The sequence below is a fragment of the Ranitomeya imitator genome, chromosome 1, assembly GCF_032444005.1.
Source record: "Ranitomeya imitator isolate aRanImi1 chromosome 1, aRanImi1.pri, whole genome shotgun sequence".
In the NCBI taxonomy this organism is placed as follows: Eukaryota; Metazoa; Chordata; class Amphibia; order Anura; family Dendrobatidae; genus Ranitomeya; species Ranitomeya imitator.
In genome coordinates, this window is record NC_091282.1 from 1,064,198,103 (window position 1) to 1,064,220,359 (window position 22,257).

Genomic DNA, 22,257 nt, shown 5'->3' on the forward strand with positions numbered 1-22,257 from the left:
GGAGATGTTCGCATCAATCAGGTGGTGACTCTCGTATCAACTGACTTTGGACCTTGTATGTACTCAATGGACTGTCATCTTCCTATGCTTGTCATTACATCTTCTCTGTGTGGGTACCACAGGTGGGGTAGCAACCCTGGGAGCTCTGAGGTAACATCTGCCATTATCCCAGCGGGACAGCAGAAGGATGAGACTCTGTAATGTGCACCATCTTGGGGAATTTTGCTGGGACTGTTCTATGTGTTATCTGCCTGTTTTGTGGTTCAATAAAGCATTGTCACACTGTTTTACTCTCAGCCTTTGTTGCTTCAGTAGCAATATGCCCATGTTAATGGAAGAGCGGGCACTAGGTGGGATGATCCCTGGTCTATGTGTTTCTGGCTAGCGGACTGGGGCACCCGCCGATCTCCATAAGTCAAGACTGACCTTGGGTGCAGGGTGCTATGGACCAGGCTGGTAGAAAACAGGACTGCTCCATTGACCATTGCTGAACCAAGGATACGTTTGGAGAAAGCCAGGATTGGGACCCGCTGGTCGCTCGGCTCCATGGAGATGTTCGGATAAGCCAGGTGTTGATTCTCATATCAACTGGCTTTGGACCTTGTATGTTCTCAATGGACTGTCATCTTCCTAAGTTTGTCGTTACCTCCTGTGTGCATACCACAGGTGAGGTAGCAACCCTGGAAGCTCTGATGCAACATCTGCCATTATCCCGGTGGGTCAGCAGAAGGGTGAGACTCTGTAATGTGCACAATCTTGGGGAATTTTGCTGGGAATCTTCTATGTGTTATCTGCCTGTTTTGTGGTTCAACAAAGCATTGTCACACTGTTTTACCCTCACCCTTTGTTGTTTCAGTAGCATTATACCCACATTATTGGGAGAGCGGGCATTAGGCGGGATGATCCCTGATCTATGCGGTTCTGGCCAGAGGACTGGGGCACCCGCCGTCCCACGTAAGTCAAGACTGACCTTCCTGAACATTTTTAATTAAACTTTATTATGAAAAAGTTAATTTCTTATTCGAGTTTTATTCAAAATTTCAACCATTTGCTTTCTGAAACCTTTTATCAAGCTGCAGAATGCCTTTCACTATTGCGTGATGGCTTAGTCTCCCATCCTTCTTTCTACAAGTCTAAATACTCTTCTAAGCTGATATATCATCAAAATTCAATGTTTAACTTCTATATAATAATAAAACAGCTTTGAACATATTTCAAGAGAAAAGAAAAAGGCAAGTGACCAAGCAGATAGCAGATTTGATGAATTCGCTAGCAGACAGCATACTGCAGCTTGTTATGTATTGATATGTATTATGATATATAAAGTGGCAGAAGCCAAACAGGTATTACAATTAAAATTCCAAAAATGTATTTACAGCAACAAATTGTAGCAAAAAATAGTGTTCATAGCTTTAAATTCTTTCCTTTATATTTCACTTCTGGTCCAAAAGTAAACTATTTAGCAAGAAGCCCACCTATCATATATAATTTATCATTTATCATCTGGTGTGCAGAGGGACCATGTGAATTCATCATGCTCGAAGCCCTGGCCTAACTTTAAACTCTGTACTTTTTAAAATTGTGTCTTTTTAGAAACAAACTCTGCATTCAGTCTGATGCTTAAAGGATTGTCTGGTGAAAACATGTTATCGGAAAGGAGATAGCTTGTTTGTCAATGGGTGTCTAACCTCCGGGACACTGATCACTCTTTAGAATGAAGTGTCAATGCGCATGTGCAATGTGTGCCCCATTCATTCCCCCTAGGGCTGCTATGCACTGCACTTTGCTTTTTTAAAAATCCCCATAGAGAATGAATATGGCAGCAAGTCAGGTATCCAACCTGCCAGCCTATTCTGTAATGGTGATAAAAGGTCCCCATTAGGGATACAATTTTCCCATTCTGCCAACCAGTGCAGGTCTCAGCAGTGGGATAACCACCAAAAAGTAAATTATCACCTATCCTCCTGGATGGAATCTGGATGAGTGATAACTTCTTTTTATCAGACCACTCCTTAAAATCATGATTTTTCTCTTCCAGTGTCCCCCTCTTCTGATTTCCATAAACTAGCAATATGAGGACTTATTGAAAGGATTACTATCTAATTATAAGATCAGACTATACACAGGTTTTCTGTAACAAATAGCTCTGCAGTCCTCTTATACATGAAATAATTAGACAATAAATTGCTATTACATACTTTTAAATTGTTCATTTTCTTTTTTATGTTCATTGGAAAAACAAACTATAACTAAATATATAACTTAGCCTATGAATAAAAAATACTATGATCCACAAAACAAAAACAAAATATTCAGCCTAAAATTTTCAATTTGATAAGTTTATGAATTAAGAACTGCACAAATGATCATTCGTACGCTCGTACATGACCATTATTACTTGAAAATGATAAAGAAGAAAAAGCAGATCATCTTTTAATACATTCAATATTAAAATTATACTTCTCAAGAAAATTTTTAGCCTGTGTTAAGACTGTTCAGCTTATATATACATCGGTCAAACCACCATAAAACCTATCATCAGTAGTGCATCAAATGACATGAGCCATCACCCAGCAATGAGGATTGTCTTGATGAAAATGATCCTGTCTGCGTTAAAAAAGACAATATTTACATTATTTCACAATGATAATGTTTTTAATGTTTACCTCTATTTGGGTGACCTACTTCATTTGCTCGTGATATCTTCTCTCTTTGTTGTTGCTGATTGCTTGAAATAATGGAATGTGAATGGGATATGGATATGGATGATGAATGCATGCTCAGGTCATGCAGTAACAGGTAGGAAATCTGATTAACGATGCTGAAAAGTTTGTATATTAGTTGTATCTTCTAATCAGAGCAATAAGCAAATACAAGGCTACATAAACAATAGGGTTTAGTTGTAACTATTCAGAAGTGTCAAATATTTATTATCATAAAATGGACCTAGCCTTTAAGAAAATCATCTGTGTTTAACAGCCATGACAATGATTACAACCAGCAATAATGGGGAGTAAACCAGAAATATAACATAATTTAGTTCTGTAGAGAGGAAAACCACATGGACACTACCGTACTAAGCTTTTCACTGTATAAACTTTAAGGCACACTTCCTTAAGATGTTGTCTTCCCTGGTACTACTACAGATGCAGGGTATAATAAAAGAAAAAAGTTCAAGAATATACCTATAAAACATTGCCTTAATATCACATTGTAAAATATAATTGTGTATGTTTCTGTAACTTCTATGAAAAAGTAACAATTATAATAAATAGGACATCTGATATACTGTGGTTATAATTAATAGTACAAGCTTTAGTGTAAAGTATAAAATATTGTAACATTCACAGTTTTTGGTGATGATCAGTGTATTGTTGTTGTTCTTAGTGCCAAAAGCCACACTAACCCACTACAACGAAGTAAAAGCACATAGCCACAGAATGCTATTATATAAAGATATGGCAGTAAGTGACATTTTACCAAATCACATATACTAAAAGGTGTGGGAGATACAGGCATAACAATGCAAAAAAGTCCCAAAGTCCAGATGCAATGCAAGTGTTCACAAGTTCCAAAAACACAAATGTTCATGATGTGACTAGTGATGGTCAAGTCTTAAGTAATGAATTTGTGCTTATTGGAGGAACATATTTTCAACACACTTACTGCCAATATATTGGCATTTCATCATCCATTTTATGCTATTGGGCTTGCTTGTTTAAGAGATGTTTTGGAAACATCAGTGTGCATGGTAGACATGGCTATAGTCTCGTAATCATCTTCTCGAGATCTGAAATCACAGAAGTTAAAGAAGAACTGTAGGTCCCTCTGAAAGTTTTTGTTGAGAAAACCATAGAAGATTGGATTGACACAAGTAGAGATCATTGCCGTCAGATGGCAAATCAAAAATAACAAGTTATGATTACAGGTTTCAATTGCTTCATGATTCCAATCAAAAACCAAGTTGAATATGAAAAACGGCAGCCAACATAAAGCGAATCCAACCACAATGGAAAAGAGCATGATGTTGATTCTCTTTGTTTCACTGGATCTGTATTTATTGTCTCTCATCTTATCCATCATATTGTTCCGTTTTTTTAATCTAAGAAATATCTAAAAAGAAAGAAAAAATATATCATTTAATTTACCAAAATTAATTTTTGTACTTAGGAGAACCTTTGCTCATGGAGTTATTGGATGGTTTATTTTCCATGGCTCTTTGCTTTTAAGTGACCTAAATAATAATAATTTTTGAGATTAAAATTAAAATTTGAATTTATAAGTTTTATTAGGAAAGTAATTATATTTTACTTGACAAGGACCAGGATAAAAACATATGTTTTAAGAGAAATTAGATAGATAGAAGCAAATTGAATTCACTCCCAATTTTACAAAAAAAAAAACATATTTAGCGCTTAATACAAACTTTTTGTGATTCTCTGCTTGACACTATTTTGCTGGGCCATAGAGGATCAAGTAGGGGTTACAAATCTGTATACTTACTTCTCAGCCTTTTAGGCACCTACCCTGCCATCACCGATAGTCTGATTATCTTTTCTTTATTCTTTCATCTTCTCTGTTCGTTCCAAACCTGTGGCAATTTCGAGCAAGATCTTCTACTCACCGGGTCCATGTGACCACATGCTGCACAATGCATATCAATAATGTGCTTCGCACATCATGTGATATAGTGGAAGACCAAGCCGAAAGTGGCTGAAGATTTGGATGAAGAAAGAACAGAGAAGATAAAATAGCCAGTGGGAGGACCATTGGCAGGCAAGTATGAGTAGATCTGAAGAGATGTGACTGAAAAAGGATATATATTAACACTTTGGTGGATTCAATTTGCAATGTATTTAAGAGGAACGTTTCACCAGAAAAAAAACACCATTAACCTGCAGATAGCGTAATAATGCTGGCAGCGCTTGCACGTAGCCTAATGCTGAGTGGAGAAAATTAACTTTATTCTCTCCAGGAGCATTCCTGTTTCTGTCGTGGGGCCGGCGCTGATTCAGTCACCACTCTGCATCTGTAACTGCGCCCCCTGCCCTGACTGACAGCTGGCACTAATGCAGAGCCAGCACCAAATAGAGCCGAGGGCGCAGTTTCAGTCCTGAAGGCCGTGCCGCCGCTAGTTCAGTCACAGTTCTGAGAATACAATGCAGCTGTAACCAAGCCTCAGCCCTGACTGACACTCCCTCCATAATGGAGCTCAACTGTCAGTCAGGCTGTGGGCATGGTTATAGCCGCCATTCTGTATACTCAGAGCGGTGACTAAACCAGCACCGGCACCTTTCCCATGACTGAAACAAGAACACTGCTGGGGAGAATAAAGTTTTCCCCACAGCATTAGGCCAGTGTAATTTGCCTATATATAAAATATAAGTTCCTTGCTGTTTCTACTTCTGCTTTGAGAAATTTAACAACGAACTTAAATGGAAACTGTACTTTCAGCAATTTTGTAGAAATCAATAGTACAGGCAAATATAATAGTGACCAGATATAGTGTCATGTACTGTCACAAGACAGCTTAGTCTGAAAAGTTACTTGAAAGTACAGTTACCCTTTAACTTATAAAAGATACTGGTATCATGAATGACCCATAGTTCAGTACAGTTATCAGAGTTGTGTTTTGTAAGAAACTGAGCAACCGTGTGTCCATCACATGACCATGGTCAGCTTTCTAACAACTAGCAGTAAACCATGAAGGTTTTCATTGAATGACTGAAAACTTAATACCATGAGGGGTTGATGCAAAAAATAAATTTTAAAATTGAGTGAATTTTGTTAAACCAATACTAATCTTCCTTTACTGAAACCTCTAAGCAAATGCATGTCATCTTCAGACTTCAAAATTTTGAAAATTTTGGAAATTAGCTCATTATGCTATTTTTAAGGATTAGATAAAAGAAAATAAGACTGCACAATTTAAAAAAAGAGGGAAGAAATGTTTTATAGCATTAATGCTAATTGTATGCAAAATTATTGATTCCACAGAAAATATGTCAGCAAATTCAAAGGAGGACAAAAGCATAAAACCATAATACTATACCTTGGTATAGCAAATAAAAATAAAGAAGAGTGGCCCGAGGTACTGTACAACAAAGAGCAAAGTTGTATATGAAAGTCTGAATTTCTCCTTTGGAAATTCTTGCATGCAGACATATTTTCCAATGTATGAATCAATGCTTATATTCCGAAATGGTTCATCTGTTAAAGAATTGTATATCATAAAAGGCAAAGAACCAGCCATGGCTACAATCCATATTGCTGTGATTCCAACGCAAGCATGTCTGTTATTAGGTCTCCATCCACGAGGATTTATGATAAGTTGATGACGCTCAATAGCAATGAGGACCAAAGAAAAAATAGAAACAGTGACCGAAACACACTGAATATATTCATTCAGCTTACACATTACTTCTCCAAAAATCCAATGATCCATCAGGGTGTAAACCAAAGTAAACGGGAGACACATTATTGTTGCCAAAAGATCAGAAAATGAGAGGTTTACAATAAGAATATTAGTGACATTGCGCATCTCTTTTTGCTTCAATATAATGATAATAAGAGCCAAATTTCCAGAGAGTCCAAGTATGATAACAACTCCATACGCTAGAGATAAAGTAAAAATTATTGCCAACGGCAAAGTACAGTCTTCGTCCAACTGCATATTTTGGAAGAATGATTCATTAGTTGACTGATTGTTGTAGCCTGTTGAGAAATTCATCTTGCAAATTGTCTTGATAGTGACACCAATGACACCAAAAAGAAGAAAGGAAACTAAGATGCTTCAATGTTGCAAATTATATGATTTTCTGGCTTCCATTCTGCATGAGGTTATCAGTAAAGTGTTCATGCTGAGACCAACTATGGATAATCTGTGGAAACATAAAACGCAAAATAAAGTTATGCTTCACATATTCCATTTTCATCTTTCTACAAAGCAGTTTGGAAATAAACATATAATACTATTTTGTTTAATCTTATCAGTAAATCTGACTTCAGCATTCTGACTCACCTGTTTCATATTTTCCAATTCTAATTAATTCAAAATAGTTTTCTGGGAGGAGTAATTATTTACATTTTCTTAACAATAATGACATAGCTTTATGGATTACAAAAGTCACATTTCTCAATGCCTACCCTATAATAGTTACCATGTCATCACAACATGTAGGGCTTTTTACACTTTAATAACAATGCTGACATTCCTCTTCAGATTTCTTATGGTGTAGTGAAGGAAATCATGGAATTTGGGCTAGTTTCACATTTGCGGATGGAGGGCTGCATATGTCCTCCGTGAAGCTGCGCCCACTGCCGCATCTCCTCCAGTCAGCACCACCTATGTCGGCATGCGGCGTGCATACCCTATCTTTACCATTAGGTACACAGGCCATGTCGATGTATGCAGATGCCTCCGCATGCGTTATTTTCATGGTGCGGCGACCGCACCAAATTGCAACTCGTTGCGTTCGGCGCCGGTCGCCACACCGTCATAACGACACATGCAGAGGCATCCGCATGCATCGGCATGGCCTGCATACCTAACGGTAAAGATAGGGTATGCACGCCGCATGCCGATGTAGGCAGAGCTGACCAGAGGAGGTGCGGCGGTGGGCGGAACTTCACAGAAGACGTACGCAGCCCTCCATCCGCAAATGTGAAACTAGCCTACAAAGTCCTGTGAAGTCTGAGAGCCAAGAGTGCTTGATAATTTTAGACAAAAGCTGACTTTTAGGTTTAGTGTGAAGTTACTATTTACCCTAATTCATATTGAGAAATAGAGATCAGTGAATTAATTCAAGGCTAATTGAATTTGCCTTGAATTTTATAAAATAAAATAGAATTCTCCTAGATTAAACATTTTTGCTGTCTGGTATAGTAAGGCATATTTTATTTGCAGTCAGAATGTAGCTGGATGTATGCATCTCACATACTTACAGTCACATGACTGCTCGGTCTCACCGCCGACACCGATGAATCCTCATAATGCACGCTGCTCGTGAAGTGAGGATTCAAAAGTCTGCATTCTCACAGAGTCAAAAAAATGATAAAAAATGAATAAGGGTGCTTGGTCACCAGAACGCATCGATATCGCATTTTATTCTTTATTATTGCTGATGTTTTTATCCTCCACCAAGCACATTTTGTTGTTCGAAGGAAAAATATTGTTAGGAGTCGAGTTTCCTCTGCTGCACAGGAGGAATCTCGATCCGTGTCTGCTGCGGTCTCCCATTCTGCATCGGCCGCAGTGGGGTCTGCTCAGCGGAGGCGTCGCTCCCAGCGTCTTGCTGGGACTGATTCTGTGCAGAGGGTTACTGCTGCCTTTTCTGGCTCTCCTGTTGTACCCTGCACTGATCTGCGGCGAGCAGGCTTCTCTGGGACTAAGTCCTTATTTTCACACACTAAGCATGCCCAGGGCAAGATCTCCCATTGGAGATCGAGGGTCACATGCTCAGGTACTGCAGCACATTCCATTGGTCCTCCAGGAAGGTCCTGAAAGGGCAAAACTTCGGTAGCAGCTGCCTGTTATGCAACTATATAAACTGCGCATGACCGCACGGCCATGCGCTAGTATTGTCTTGTAAATATGTGTGTGTGTTGTGAGTGAAAGTCGCTCTTTAAATAACCCTCCCTATTGGATGACTGTTCGCGGAAGGTGTATGTTTGCTATCTAGCGCCCGACTTATCCAACAGCACGTAACACACATTACAGCTACCAGTTGCTGTGTCCGCCAGTACGGCGCCGTGCGCTTGCTCTGCGCTTTCCTGACCCAAGCCTGGGTGGTTAGTGGCGTCCGTCAGTGCGGCACCGCACGCACTCTTGTGCCTTTATATTATTATTTATGTTCCTCTGACACCCCAGTTGCGGTGTCGAGCGCATGGGGTCTTCTGAACTCAAATCCTCAGTCTCGGGTTTGAGATTAGTGACTCCTTGCTTGCGCTCTATGTGCGGTACCGCGGTCCTGTGACGCAACAGGGTCGCTTCCTTCACACAGGGTGAAGCTAACCCATGTGTGTATTCTTATAGTACCGTCATATAGTCCGTCTTTACTAGCAGCAGGGTTTTTACCTGCACGGTGGACCTCGGACTGCGAACGCACCTAGTTCCATTTCATCTTGTACTTGGTGCGTTCCGCCAGTCCTTAACATAATACTAGCGTCAAGGTCTGGCTAGTAAATGGCGGACATTCAGCAATCTTTGCGGTGTATCCAGCAGCTGGAGGGTAGGTTGGCGGCTCTCGAGAGCTCAACCTCAGCTGTGGATGCTACCGCAGTTGCTGTACAGGCTGCTAGCGTGGCTGCAGCAACCTTGTCCACTGCCACCCCTGTTCCGACGTTATCTCGCCTCCCGTTGCCAGAAAAATTTTCTGGAGATTGCAAAACTTGTAGGGGATTCATGAGTCAGTGCTCTATCCATCTCGAGCTCCTGGCTGCATGTTTTCCTACAGAGCGGGCTAAGGTGGGATTTATTGTGTCTCTCTTGTCGGACAGGGCGTTGGAGTGGGCTACGCCGCTGTGTGAGCGAGGTGATCATGTGGTGCAGAGTGCTCCGTTGTTCCTGAGCCCTCTGAAAAAGGTCATTTTAGGACCTCAAGTCACCCATGACACAGCGCTCCAACTACTGGCATTAACTCAGGGTGAGTCCTTGGTCAGCCATTTTTCCGTCCGCTTCCGTACATTAGCTTCCGAGCTGGAGTGGTCGGATAAAGCCCTTATTCCCATATTTTGGAGGGGCCTGGCTGATCACATTAAGGACGCTCTGGCCACTAGGGAGATTCCTGCCACACTGGAGGAATTAATAACCGTCTCTACTCGTATTGATCTCCGTTTTAACGAGCGGAGGTTAGAGCGAGCCCAGTGTAGGCAGAGGTTTCGGCTGGCTCCCACCTTCGCCAAACCTTTGGAATCTCCAGTCCAGGCATCCGAGTCACATGAGGCCTTAGAGGTGACACGAGCGGGATCCAAATCTCAGTCCGCCCGTGCACATAAGGTCCGTCATGTTTGCCAGCAGTCAGGACATTTTGCCTCCAAGGGTCATCAGCGGTCGGGGAAACGTCAGAGTCTAGTGGCAGTTGGAGGAGGTACACTAGACACGGCGACGTTTGCCTCAAAATTGTCCTTCAAGGGGACAATTACCATAGGCCCATCCACTCTTATGGTCGAGCTATGCGTGGATTCTGGGGCAGAGGGTAACTTTATGTCTTCCGCATTTGCCCAGCGTCACGCAATACCCTTGGTGATGCTCGCCAAGCCAGTAACCGTTCGAGTGGTAAATGGGTCAACACTACCCTCACAGATTACCCACCAAACCATTCCTTTCACGCTTTCTGTGTCTCCATCACATCAGGAGATAATCTCCCTATTAGTCATTCCTGAGGGAATTGATGAGGTCCTGTTGGGGATACCATGGCTTCGCTACCATTCTCCTCATATTGAGTGGTCCTCAGGGAGAATTTTGGGATGGAGTAAATCCTGCGAGGGTAGATGTCAGAGGGAGTGTGTTCAGGTTGCTACTACACAGGTACCCGCAGATCTTTCCTCTCTCCCCAAGCACTATTGGCCCTATGCAGACGTGTTCTCCAAAACAGCTGCGGAGACCCTTCCGCCTCACCGCCCCTATGACTGTCCTATTGACCTCTTGCCTGGTGCTGAGCCTCCCCGGGGTTGAGTCTATCCGTTATCTCTCCCGGAGACGGAGGCAATGTCTCAGTACATCCAAGAAAATCTGGCAAGAGGATTCATTAGGAAGTCAGTGTCACCGGCAGGGGCTGGGTTTTTCTTCGTACAGAAGAGGACTGGAGACTTACGTCCATGCATAGACTACAGGGGTCTTAACGCCATCACCGTTAAGAACAAGTACCCTTTACCCCTGATATCTGAGCTGTTTGATAGGCTACGGGGAGCGAGGGTATTTACAAAGTTAGATCTGCGGGGTGCTTACAACCTGATTCGCATCCGTGAGGGGAATGAATGGAAGACGGCTTTTAACACCAGGGATGGGCACTATGAATATCTGGTGATGCCCTTCGGGCTCTGTAATGCCCAAGCCATTTTCCAAGACTTTGTGAACGACATCTTCCGGGATATGCTCACCACCTCGGTCGTAGTCTATCTGGATGATATTCTCATCTTTTCTCCAGATATTGACTCCCATTGGAGAGATGTTCGCAAAGTCTTCGACCTCTTACGGGCAAACTCCCTCTACGCCAAGTTGGAGAAGTGTGTGTTTGAACAGGAGTCCTTGCCCTTCCTTGGTTATATCATCTCTGCCCAGGGATTGGCTATGGATCCTGCCAAGCTACAGGCTGTAATGGACTGGCAGGAACCCCATTCTCTTAAAGCGGTGCAGCGCTTTATGGGGTTCATTAATTACTATCGCCAGTTCATTCCACACTTCTCAACTTTGGTAGCTCCCTTGGTTGCCCTCACCAAAAAGGGAGCAAATCCCAAGTTGTGGTCAGAGGAAGTCTCCAAAGCCTTTCTCTTGATCAAGTCTCATTTCGGTAGCGCTCCCATCCTACATCGCCCCGATGTTGATAAGCCATTTATCTTGGAGGTGGATGCCTCATCTGTTGGTGCTGGAGCAGTCCTTTTCCAAAAGGATGCTCAAGGTCGCAAGCATCCTTGCTTCTTCTTCTCCAAGACCTTCACACCAGCGGAGAGGAATTATTCCATCGGGGACAGGGAGTTGCTAGCCATGAAGTTGGCTTTTTCAGAGTGGAGACATCTCTTGGAGGGAGCTCGCTTTCCCTTCCAAGTCTTCACTGACCACAAGAACTTGGTATATCTACAAACGGCCCAGCGGCTGAATTCTCGCCAGGCTAGATGGTCCCTGTTCTTCTCCCGGTTCCATTTTACTCTCCATTTTCTCTCCGGGGAGAAGAACGTTTGTGCCGACGCTCTCTCCCGCTCCGTAGTGTCATCTGAGGAGGAGGAGGAGGAGCCTCGGCTTATTGTCCCTTCTGAGAGCCTGAGAACTGTAGCTCCGGTTTCGCTAGAGTCTGTGCCCCCGGGCAAGACTTTCGTGCCAGCTAACTTGCGACCGGAGGTTCTCTCTTGGGCTCACTCCTCTAGAGTGGGTGGGCATTTTGGGACCAAGAGGACATCTGAGCTTTTGGCGAGAACATACTGGTGGCCGCATATGGCCCGAGATGTCAGGGACTATATTCAGGCGTGTGTTTCTTGCGCCCAGAATCGGTCTCCTCGGCAACAGCCTGCTGGGTTGCTTTACCCTCTACCGGTGGCAGACAGGCCCTGGGAGATGGTCGGGATGGACTTTGTGGTGGGCTTACCCAAGTCGCGTGGCTGCTCCATTATTTGGGTTGTCACCGACCATTTCTCTAAGATGGTGCATTTGGTGCCGCTTCCTCGGTTACCTTCAGCACGGGCCTTGGCGGTGTTGTTCATTAAGCACGTTTTCCGATTGCATGGTATGCCTGATAAGATTGTCAGCGATCGGGGTCCCCAGTTCGCGTCTCGGTTTTGGAGAGAGCTCTGCTGTTTACTCAGCATAGAGTAAAACCTCTCCTCTGCATACCATCCCGAGACGAATGGGTTGGTGGAGAGAAACAACCAGACTCTGGTGACATATTTGCGTCATTTCGTCTCTGTTAGGCAGGACGACTGGGCATCTTTGCTACCTTGGGCGGAATTTGCCTTGAACAACGCTGTAGCCGATTCCACTGGTCAGACTCCTTTTCTCCTTAATTACGGCCAGCATCCGCGTGTCCCTGTGCCCATGCCCGTGTCATCCACCGATTCTAGGGTGGCAGACTGGGCGGTGGAGGCACGTGACATCTGGGACCGCACACAGGATGCCATACGGGCCTCCAAGGAGAGAATGAGGGTTTCGGCTGATACACACCGGCGCCCCGCTCCGGTCTTTGCTCCTGGCGACTTAGTGTGGCTCTCCGCCTGTAACATCAGGCTGCAAGTTGAGTCCACTAAGTTTGCTCCTCGCTACATTGGCCCGTTTACGGTTCTGGAACAGGTCAACCCTGTGGTCTACCGTTTGGCTATTCCTCCACGCTTTGGTATCACCGATACTTTTCACGTTTCCCTCTTAAAGCCCGTTCGTTTGTCCCGGTTTTCTGAGTCATCTGCTGGGACATCGGGTTCATCCACGGATGAGTTTGAGGTGAATGCTATTGTGGGGTGCAAGGTGGTACGTGGCAAGAAATTTTATCTGGTGGACTGGAAGGGTCACGGCCCAGAGGATAGAACCTGGGAGCCTGTGGAGCACATTCGGGCTCCGCTGCTTATTGCAGCTTTTGAGTGTAGTGAGGCTCAAGGAGGGGGGGCCCTAGGAGGGGGGGTAATGTTAGGAGTCGAGTTTCCTCTGCTGCACAGGAGGAATCTCGATCCGTGTCTGCTGCGGTCTCCCATTCTGCATCGGCCGCAGTGGGGTCTGCTCAGCGGAGGCGTCGCTCCCAGCGTCTTGCTGGGACTGATTCTGTGCAGAGGGTTACTGCTGCCTTTTCTGGCTCTCCTGTTGTACCCTGCACTGATCTGCGGCGAGCAGGCTTCTCTGGGACTAAGTCCTTATTTTCACACACTAAGCATGCCCAGGGCAAGATCTCCCATTGGAGATCGAGGGTCACATGCTCAGGTACTGCAGCACATTCCATTGGTCCTCCAGGAAGGTCCTGAAAGGGCAAAACTTCGGTAGCAGCTGCCTGTGCTGCAACTATATAAACTGCGCATGACCGCACGGCCATGCGCTAGTATTGTCTTGTAAATATGTGTGTGTGTTGTGAGTGAAAGTCGCTCTTTAAATAACCCTCCCTATTGGATGACTGTTCGCGGAAGGTGTATGTTTGCTATCTAGCGCCCGACTTATCCAACAGCACGTAACACACATTACAGCTACCAGTTGCTGTGTCCGCCAGTACAGCGCCGTGCGCTTGCTCTGCGCTTTCCTGACCCAAGCCTGGGTGGTTAGTGACGTCCGTCAGTGCGGCACCGCACGCACTCTTGTGCCTTTATATTATTATTTATGTTCCTCTGACACCTCAGTTGCGGTGTCGAGCGCATGGGGTCTTCTGAACTCAAATCCTCAGTCTCGGGTTTGAGATTAGTGACTCCTTACTTGCGCTCTATGTGCGGTACCGTGGTCCTGTGACGCAACAGGGTCGCTTCCTTCACACAGGGTGAAGCTAACCCATGTGTGTATTCTTATAGTACCGTCATATAGTCCGTCTTTACTAGCAGCAGGGTTTTTACCTGCACGGTGGACCTCGGACTGCGAACGCACCTAGTTCCATTTCATCTTGTACTTGGTGCGTTCCGCCAGTCCTTAACAAATATGCATCTGTATTTATGGGTGGCATAAATTTTGAATGGAGCAGTACAGAAGAAAAAGATAAACTATTCCAGAATCGGTAACACCAATTGGATGAGGTGCTTAGCTTAACTGGTGGAGCAGCACCAACTGGAGGACGTACACAGATGGGTTTTTTTTAAATCCATTGAAAGGACTTCTTTAACCCCTCTGTGACCTTAGACGTACTATCCCGTCGAGGTGCCCTGGGCTTATCTGACCCTGGACGGGATAGTACGTCATAGCCGATCGGCCGCACTCACGGGGGGAGCGCGGCCGATCGCGGCCGGGTGTCAGCTGCTTATCGCAGCTGACATCCGGCACTATGTGCCAGGAGCGGTCACGGACCACCCCCGGCACATTAACCCCTGGCACACCGCGATCAAAGATGATCGCGATGTGCCGGCGGTGCAGGGAAGCACCGCGCAGGGAGGGGGCTCCCTGCGGGCTTCCCTGAGCCCCCCGCAGCAACGCGATGTGATCGCGTTGCTGCGAGGGTCTCCTCACCTCCCTCCCTGCTCGAGCCCCGGATCCAAGATGGCCGCGGATCCGGGTCCTGCAGGGAGGGAGGTGGCTTCACAGAGCCTGCTTAGAGCAGGCACTGTGAAGGCTGCAGCGCTGCATGTCAGATCAGTGATCTGACAGAGTGCTGTGCAAACTGTCAGATCACTGATCTGTGATGTCCCCCCCTGGGACAAAGTAAAAAAGTAAAAAAAAAATTTTCCAAATGTGTAAAAAAAATAAAAAAAAATATTCCAAAATAATGAAAAAAAAAATATATATTATTCCCATAAATACATTTCTTCATCTAAATAAAAAAAAAAAAACAATAAAAGTACACATATTTAGTGTCGCCGCGTCCGTAACGACCCGACCTATAAAACTGTCCCACTAGTTAACCCCTTCAGTAAACACCGTAAGAAAAAAAAAAAAAAAACGAGGCAAAAAACAACGCTTTATTATCATACCGCCGAACAAAAAGTGGAATAACACGCGATCAAAAGGACAGATATAAATAACCATGGTACCGCTGAAAGCGTCATATTGTCCCACAAAAAAAGAGCCGCCATACAGCATCATCAGCAAAAAAATAAAAAAGTTATAGTCCTGAGAATAAAGCGATGCAAAAATAATTATTTTTTCTGTAAAATAGTTTTTATCGTATAAAAGCGCCAAACCATAAAAAAATGATATAAATGAGGTATCGCTGTAATCGTACTGACCCGAAGAATAAAACTGATTTATCAATTTTACCAAACGCGGAACGGTATAAACGCCTCCCCCAATAGAAATTCATGAATAGCTGGCTTTTGGTCATTCTTCCTCACAAAAATCGGAATAAAAAGCGATAAAAAAATGTCACGTGCCCAAAAATGTTTTCAATAAAAACGTCAACTCGTCCCGCAAAAAACAAGACCTCACATGACTCTGTGGACCAAAATATGGAAAAATTATAGCTCTCAAAATGTGGTATTGCAAAAAATATTTTTTGCAATAAAAAGGGTCTTTCAGTGTGTGACGGCTGCCAATCATAAAAATCCGCTAAAAAACTCGCTATAAAAGTAAATCAAACCCCCCTTCATCACCCCCTTAGTTAGGGAAAAATAAAAAAAAATGTATTTATTTCCATTTTCGGGCTAGGGCTAGGGTTAGGGCTAGGGTTAGGGCTAGGGTTAGGGCTAGGGCTAGGGTTAGGGCTAGGGTTAGGGCTAGGGTTAGGGTTAGGGCTAGGGTTAGGGCTAGGGTTAGGGCTAGGGTTAGGGTTAGGGTTAGGGCTAGGGTTAGGGCTAGGGTTAGGGCTAGGGTTAGGGTTAGGGTTGGGGCTACAGTTAGGGTTGGGGCTAAAGTTAGGGTTAGGGTTTAGATTACATTTACAGTTGGGAATAGGGTTGGGATTAGGGTTAGGGGTGTGTCAGGGTTAGAGGTGTGGTTAGGGTTACCGTTGGAATTAGGGTTAGGGGTGTGTTTAGATTAGGGTTTCAGTTATAATTGGGGGGTTTCCACTGTTTCGGCACATCAGGGGCTCTCCAAACACGACATGGCGTCCGATCTCAATTCCAGCCAATTCTGCGTTGAAAAAGTAAAACAGTGCTCCTTCCCTTCCGAGCTCTCCTGTGTGCCCAAACAGGGGTTTACCCCAACATATGGGGTATCAGCGTACTCAGGACAAATTGGACAACAACTTTTGTGGACCAATTTCTCCTGTTACCCTTGGGAAAATACAAAACTGGGGGCTAAAAAATAATTTTTGTGGGAAAACAAAAAGATTTTTTATTTTCACGGCTCTGCGTTATAAACTGTAGTGAAACACTTGGGGGTTCAAAGTTCTCACAACACATCTAGATAAGTTCATTGAGGGGTCTAGTTTCCAATATGGGGTCACTTGTGGGAGGTTTCTACTGGTTAGGTACATTAGGGGCTCTGCAAACGCAATGTGACGCCTGCAGACCAATCCATTTAAGTCTGCATTCCAAATGATGCTCCTTCCCTTCCGAGCCCTCCCATGCGCCCAAACGGTGGTTCCCCTCCACATATCGGGTATCAGCGTACTCAGGACAAATTGGACAACAAGATTTAGGGTCCAATTTCTCCTGCTAACCTTGGAAAAATACAAAACTGGGGGCTAAAATATAATTTTTGTGGAAAAAAAAATATTTTTTATTTGCATGGCTCTGCGTTATAAACTGTAGTGAAATACTTGGGGGTTCAAAGCTCTCACAACACATCAAGATGAGTTCCTTAGGGGGTCTACTTTCCAAAATGGTGTCACTTGTGGGGGGTTTCTACTGTTTAGGTACATTAGGGGCTCTGCAAACGCAATGTGACGCCTGCAGACCATTCCATCTAAGTCTGCATTCCAAATGGCGCTCCTTCCCTTCCGAACCCTCCCATGCGCCCAAACGGTGGTTCCCCCCCACATATGGGGTATCAGCGTACTCAGGACAAATTGGACAACAACTTTTGGGGTCCAATTTCTCCTGTTACCCTAGGGAAAATACAAAACTGGGGGCTAAAAAATAATTTTTGTGGGAAAAAAATTTGTTTTATTTTTATGGCTCTGCATTATAAACTTCTGTGAAGCCCTTGGTGGGTCAAAGTGCTCACCACACATCCAGATAAGTTCCTTAGGGGGTCTACTTTCCAAAATGGTGTCACTTGTGGGGGGTTTCAATGTTTAGGCACATCAGTGGCTCTCCAAACGCAACATGGCGTCCCATCTCAATTCCTGTCAATTTTGCATTGAAAAGTCAAACGGCGCTCCTTCCCTTCCGAGCTCTCCCATGCGCCCAAACAGTGGTTTACTGCCACATATGGGGTATCAGCGTACTCGGGACAAATTGGACAACAACTTTTGAGGTCCAATTTCTTCTCTTACCCTTGGAAAAATAAAAAATTGGGGGCAAAAATATAATTTTTGTGAAAAAATATGATTTTTTATTTTTACGGTTCTGCATTATAAACTTCTGTGAAGCACTTGGTGGGTCAAAGTGCTCACCACACCTCTAGATAAGTTCCTTAGGGGGTCTACTTTCCAAAATGGTGTCACTTGTGGGGGGTTTCAATGTTTAGGCACATCAGTGGCTCTCCAAACGCAACATGGCGTCCCATCTCAATTTCTGTCAATTTTGCATTGAAAAGTCAAACTGCGCTCCTTCCCTTCCGAGTTCTCCCATGCGCCCAAACAGTGGTTTACTGCCACATATGGGGTATCAGCGTACTCAGGACAAATTGGACAACAACTTTTGAGGTCCAATTTCTTCTCTTACCCTTGGAAAAATAAAAAATTGGGGGCAAAAATATAATTTTTGTGAAAAAATATGATTTTTTATTTTTACGGTTCTGCATTATAAACTTCTGTGAAGCACTTGGTGGGTCAAAGTGCTCACCACACATCCAGATAAGTTCCTTAGGGGGTCTACTTTCCAAAATGGTGTCACTTGTGGGGGGTTTCAATGTTTAGGCACATCAGTGGCTCTCCAAACGCAACATGGCGTCCCATCTCAATTCCTGTCAATTTTGCATTGAAAAGTCAAATAGCGCTCCTTCCCTTCCGAGCTCTCCCATGCGCCCAAACAGTGGTTTACTGCCACATATGGGGTATCAGCGTACTCAGGACAAATTGGACAACAACTTTTTGGGTCCAATTTCTCCTGTTACCCTTGGTAAAATAAAACAAATTGGAGCTGAAGTAAATTTTTTGTGTAAAAAAGTTAAATGTTCATTTTTATTTAAACATTCCAAAAATTCCTATTAAACACCTGAAGGGTTAATAAACTTCTTGAATGTGGTTTTGAGCACCTTGAGGGGTGCAGTTTTTAGAATGGTGTCACACTTGGGCATTTTCTATCATATAGACCCCTCAAAATGACTTCAAATGAGACGTGGTCCCTAAAAAAAAATGGTGTTGTAAAAATGAGAAATTGCTGGTCAACTTTTAACCCTTATAACTCCCTAACAAAAAAAAAAATTGGTTCCAAAATTATGCTGATGTAAAGGAGACATGTGGGAAATGTTACTTATTAAGTATTTTGTGTGACATATCTCTGTGATTTAATTGCATAAAAATTCAAAGTTTGAAAATTGCGAAATTTTCAAAATTTTCGCCAAATTTCCGTTTTTTTCACAAATAAACGCAGGTACTATCAAAGAAATTTTACCACTATCATGAAGTACAATATGTCACGAGAAAACAATGTCAGAATCACCAGGATCCGTTGAAGCGTTTCGGAGTTATAACCTCATAAAGGGACAGTGGTCAGAATTGTAAAAATTGGCCTGGTCATTAACGTGCAAACCACCCTTGGGGGTAAAGGGGTTAAATATTGCATTTTAATTCTTTGAAAATGAAAATTATCTGGAATAATAACAATAATAATAATAATAATAATAATGTATTAAAACTAATATAAGTATGCTTACCAAAACACTTTTATATAAATCTGCTAATGACTTTTCCAAGAATGACTATTATAATATTAAGTTTAGGTCAAGCAGTTCTTAAACTCAAATTTGAAGGAAACAGATGTAGAAAACAAAGTAATTATCTAAAAATAAACAAGTCAGTGGAACAAACTTAATGAGTTAGAGCTTCTTGACCAAAAATAAGAGTAAATATATTGAATGCTTCATTGGAACAGCTATTTGATCGACAAAATGAAAAAATACTAAGGAAAAGTGTAATCAACTGATCGCAATGGTGATTAGCTAAACCACATAAACTCACAATTAAGTTCTTTCTTATTGTGACTCACAAGAGAATTACAGATATTCTGCATGTTCTCTGATAAGGGGGAATCAATTTGAATATGAACAAAACTCATGCCAGGGTTAAAGTATGGGCAGGGAAGATGCACTGTCTTACACTATTAGATTAGATTACACTATGTAACAAATTTTTATTTATTTTTTGTTCCTGGATCCAAAGTGTATTTTACTAACCCATTATACCTAAAACAAATAGAAAATAGTTGTTGTTCCACAAGAACTTTGCTTCTGTGATCAGGACAATGAAATTTTTAAATTTGTCTGTTTTCGGGAAAATTCTTGATTCGTATTCAATACTGAGTAGTCTTCTAGAATATTGTTGAACTGCTAGAATTATGCAGAAGTTTCTACAATTTTCCAGAATTATCTAAAAGTTTCTAGAAACTTTTAGAACTTTCTAAACCGTTCTCGGACTGTTCAATAGTAGTCATACAAGTATAAAAGCACAGGTGACTCGAACCAACATTTCAGTTTATGTTATTGCTGAGTAAGAGAATAACGAATCGTAGTTAAAGAGCAATTATTTGTTTTAGATGGCATCAAGAGGTTGTTTGCGCCCAGCAGATGCATTTTGCTACGTGTTTGGACAATTTATAAAGACAAGATCGAGAAAGTATTGCGTAAAAGCATGTCGTATGATGTGTGAGGTCTACAAGGCATATTCCGGCATGCCTATCAGGGATCAAGACAAGTCCTGGCCACCTCATTTCACATGTGAATATTGCAAGAAAACTCTTGGAGGTAAGGTGAAAAATTGCTGCTCGTTTAGATGGCAGTGCTTTATTTTGTAGAACTTCAATGATTTAGATCTAGTACAATTTAAGGAGTTGCAGTTCACAAAATTTTCACATATGTTAACACACTTGTAATGCTCACGAGCAGACTGGTTGGCGCGGGCGTGTGGAGGTGTGGCCCCACTGGACCACAGACCAGACTTCCCTGGAAGCGGCATAACTGAGTAGCTTCCTAGGTGTTCGCTGGAGCCTCTGATGGTGAGGACAGACTTGTGCAATAGGTAGCTACCAGGTACAACTTCAGGGTGGAGACTGACTGTGGATGCTGATCCCACCGGGGGACAAGACACAGGCAGGCAGGCACGGCTGTGACACTGGCTAACAAACGAGTATGGCAGAGGCCCTGAGGGCAGACTGGTTTGACGGGGATACAGTCAGACAGGCGGGCACGGCTGGCACTCTGGCAGACAGGCGGCTGTATGGAGACTGGTAAGATCCTGTACAGCAAGTTGCAGAACAGAGAAAGATCAATGCCGCAAGAGCGGATGCTAAGCAGAACCACAGGAGGTGGAGTTAGGAGCAGGAGGCGGAGACAAGAACAGAAACACAGGAAAGAGCAGAAAAGGAGAAGACTGAGCTAAGAGCAGAGAAGAGGAAGGCAGAGCTAAAAGTAAGGAGGGAGAAGACAGAGAAGGAGAGGGAGGAGCTAAGGACAGAGACGCTAGAGGCGGAACCAAGAGCGGGAAGGCACAGAGCCACAGGTAGTGGCGAGCAAAGCAGAGAAGCACAGAACCACAGACAGTGGCAAGCAGAACAGAGAGATAGCGCAGAGATACACACAGCAGAGTGGGAATGGCAACAGCCAAAGCAGGAACAGGAACAGACATAAACCAGAGTTCAGACAGGAAAGGACATAGACCAGAGTTCAGACACAGAAGTAACAGAACACAGATTCAGACCAGGGTATGACGCCCCACTGGGAAGCAAACACAGACAAGGGTACTACGCCCCACTGGGTGGCGGACACAGAGACCGAACCAGACACCTCAGCAGCAAAATACTGACTAAGGAAGTAAGTTTGCTTCAGCATCCTCCAATGGGTCAGGACACCTTAAGAATCAGAGGCCTCTAGGCTATTGGCCAGAGACACCTTAGGTAGGTGCACACAGACTGAATAAGAAACAGGAGTTGCTGGCGCCACCCCCTATGCACACAGACAGAAAGTATACACAGAGCAAGCGGCCATGAAGCACACGGCATGGAGCCAGCAGCAGACAGATCTCACAGCATGGTACTGGTGAGTGCGTTGATGTAACAGGCAGGTGGGGTATGGAAGGCCATGCAGTGATGCCGGCAGGGTTGTTACAGCACTATAGTAAAATATGTATTAACCTCTTCCTGACCTCTGCCGTACTATTACTGCAGGTCCCCTGCCTTGATGTGGGCTCCAGCGCTGATCCCACCTCAAAGCCGGGACATGTCAGCTTCCGGTCGGGCGGCTGGAAATGATCGCATCGCTGACCCCCGTCACATGATTGGGGATCAGCGATCCGTCAGGCTGGTAACCATAGAGGTCTTTGAGACCTCTATGGTTACTGAAGCTGGCCTACTGTGAGCGCCACCCTGTGGTCGGCACTCATAGCAAGCCTGCAATTCAGCTACATAGCAGCGATCTGATGATCTCTGCTATGTAGCAGAGCCGATCCAGTTGTGCCAGCTTCTAGCCTCCCATGGCAAAAGTAAAAAAATGTTTTAAAAAATATGAAAAAATAAAAAATAAATAAAAGTTTAAATCACCCCCCTTTCGCCCCATTCAAAATAAAACAATAAAAAAATCAAACCTATACATATCTGGTATTGCAGCGTTCAGAATCACCCGATCTATTAAAAAAAAGATTAACCTGATCGCTAAATGGCGTAGCTAAAAAAAAT

The 22,257-nt window shown here is 43.6% G+C and overlaps 1 protein-coding gene across 3 annotated transcripts in view; it reads right to left on the reverse strand.

Moving 5' to 3' along the window:
- Positions 1-977: 977 nt before the first annotated feature.
- The window catches only part of NPY1R (neuropeptide Y receptor Y1), a 217,095-nt gene continuing 195,815 nt past the window's right edge, over positions 978-22,257 (reverse strand). For 2 of the 3 annotated variants that reach the window (XM_069744175.1, XM_069744176.1), the window contains 2 exons: positions 6,053-6,881; positions 2,224-4,113 (listed from right to left, as the gene is read on the reverse strand). In XM_069744175.1, coding sequence (XP_069600276.1) covers positions 3,697-4,113; positions 6,053-6,730 — 1,095 coding nt within the window. In that variant the 5' untranslated portion in view covers positions 6,731-6,881 and the 3' untranslated portion in view covers positions 2,224-3,696. Of the gene's footprint in view, positions 4,114-6,052; positions 6,882-22,257 lie in introns of all 3 variants that reach the window. The other variant, XM_069744174.1, reaches the window with a different exon arrangement.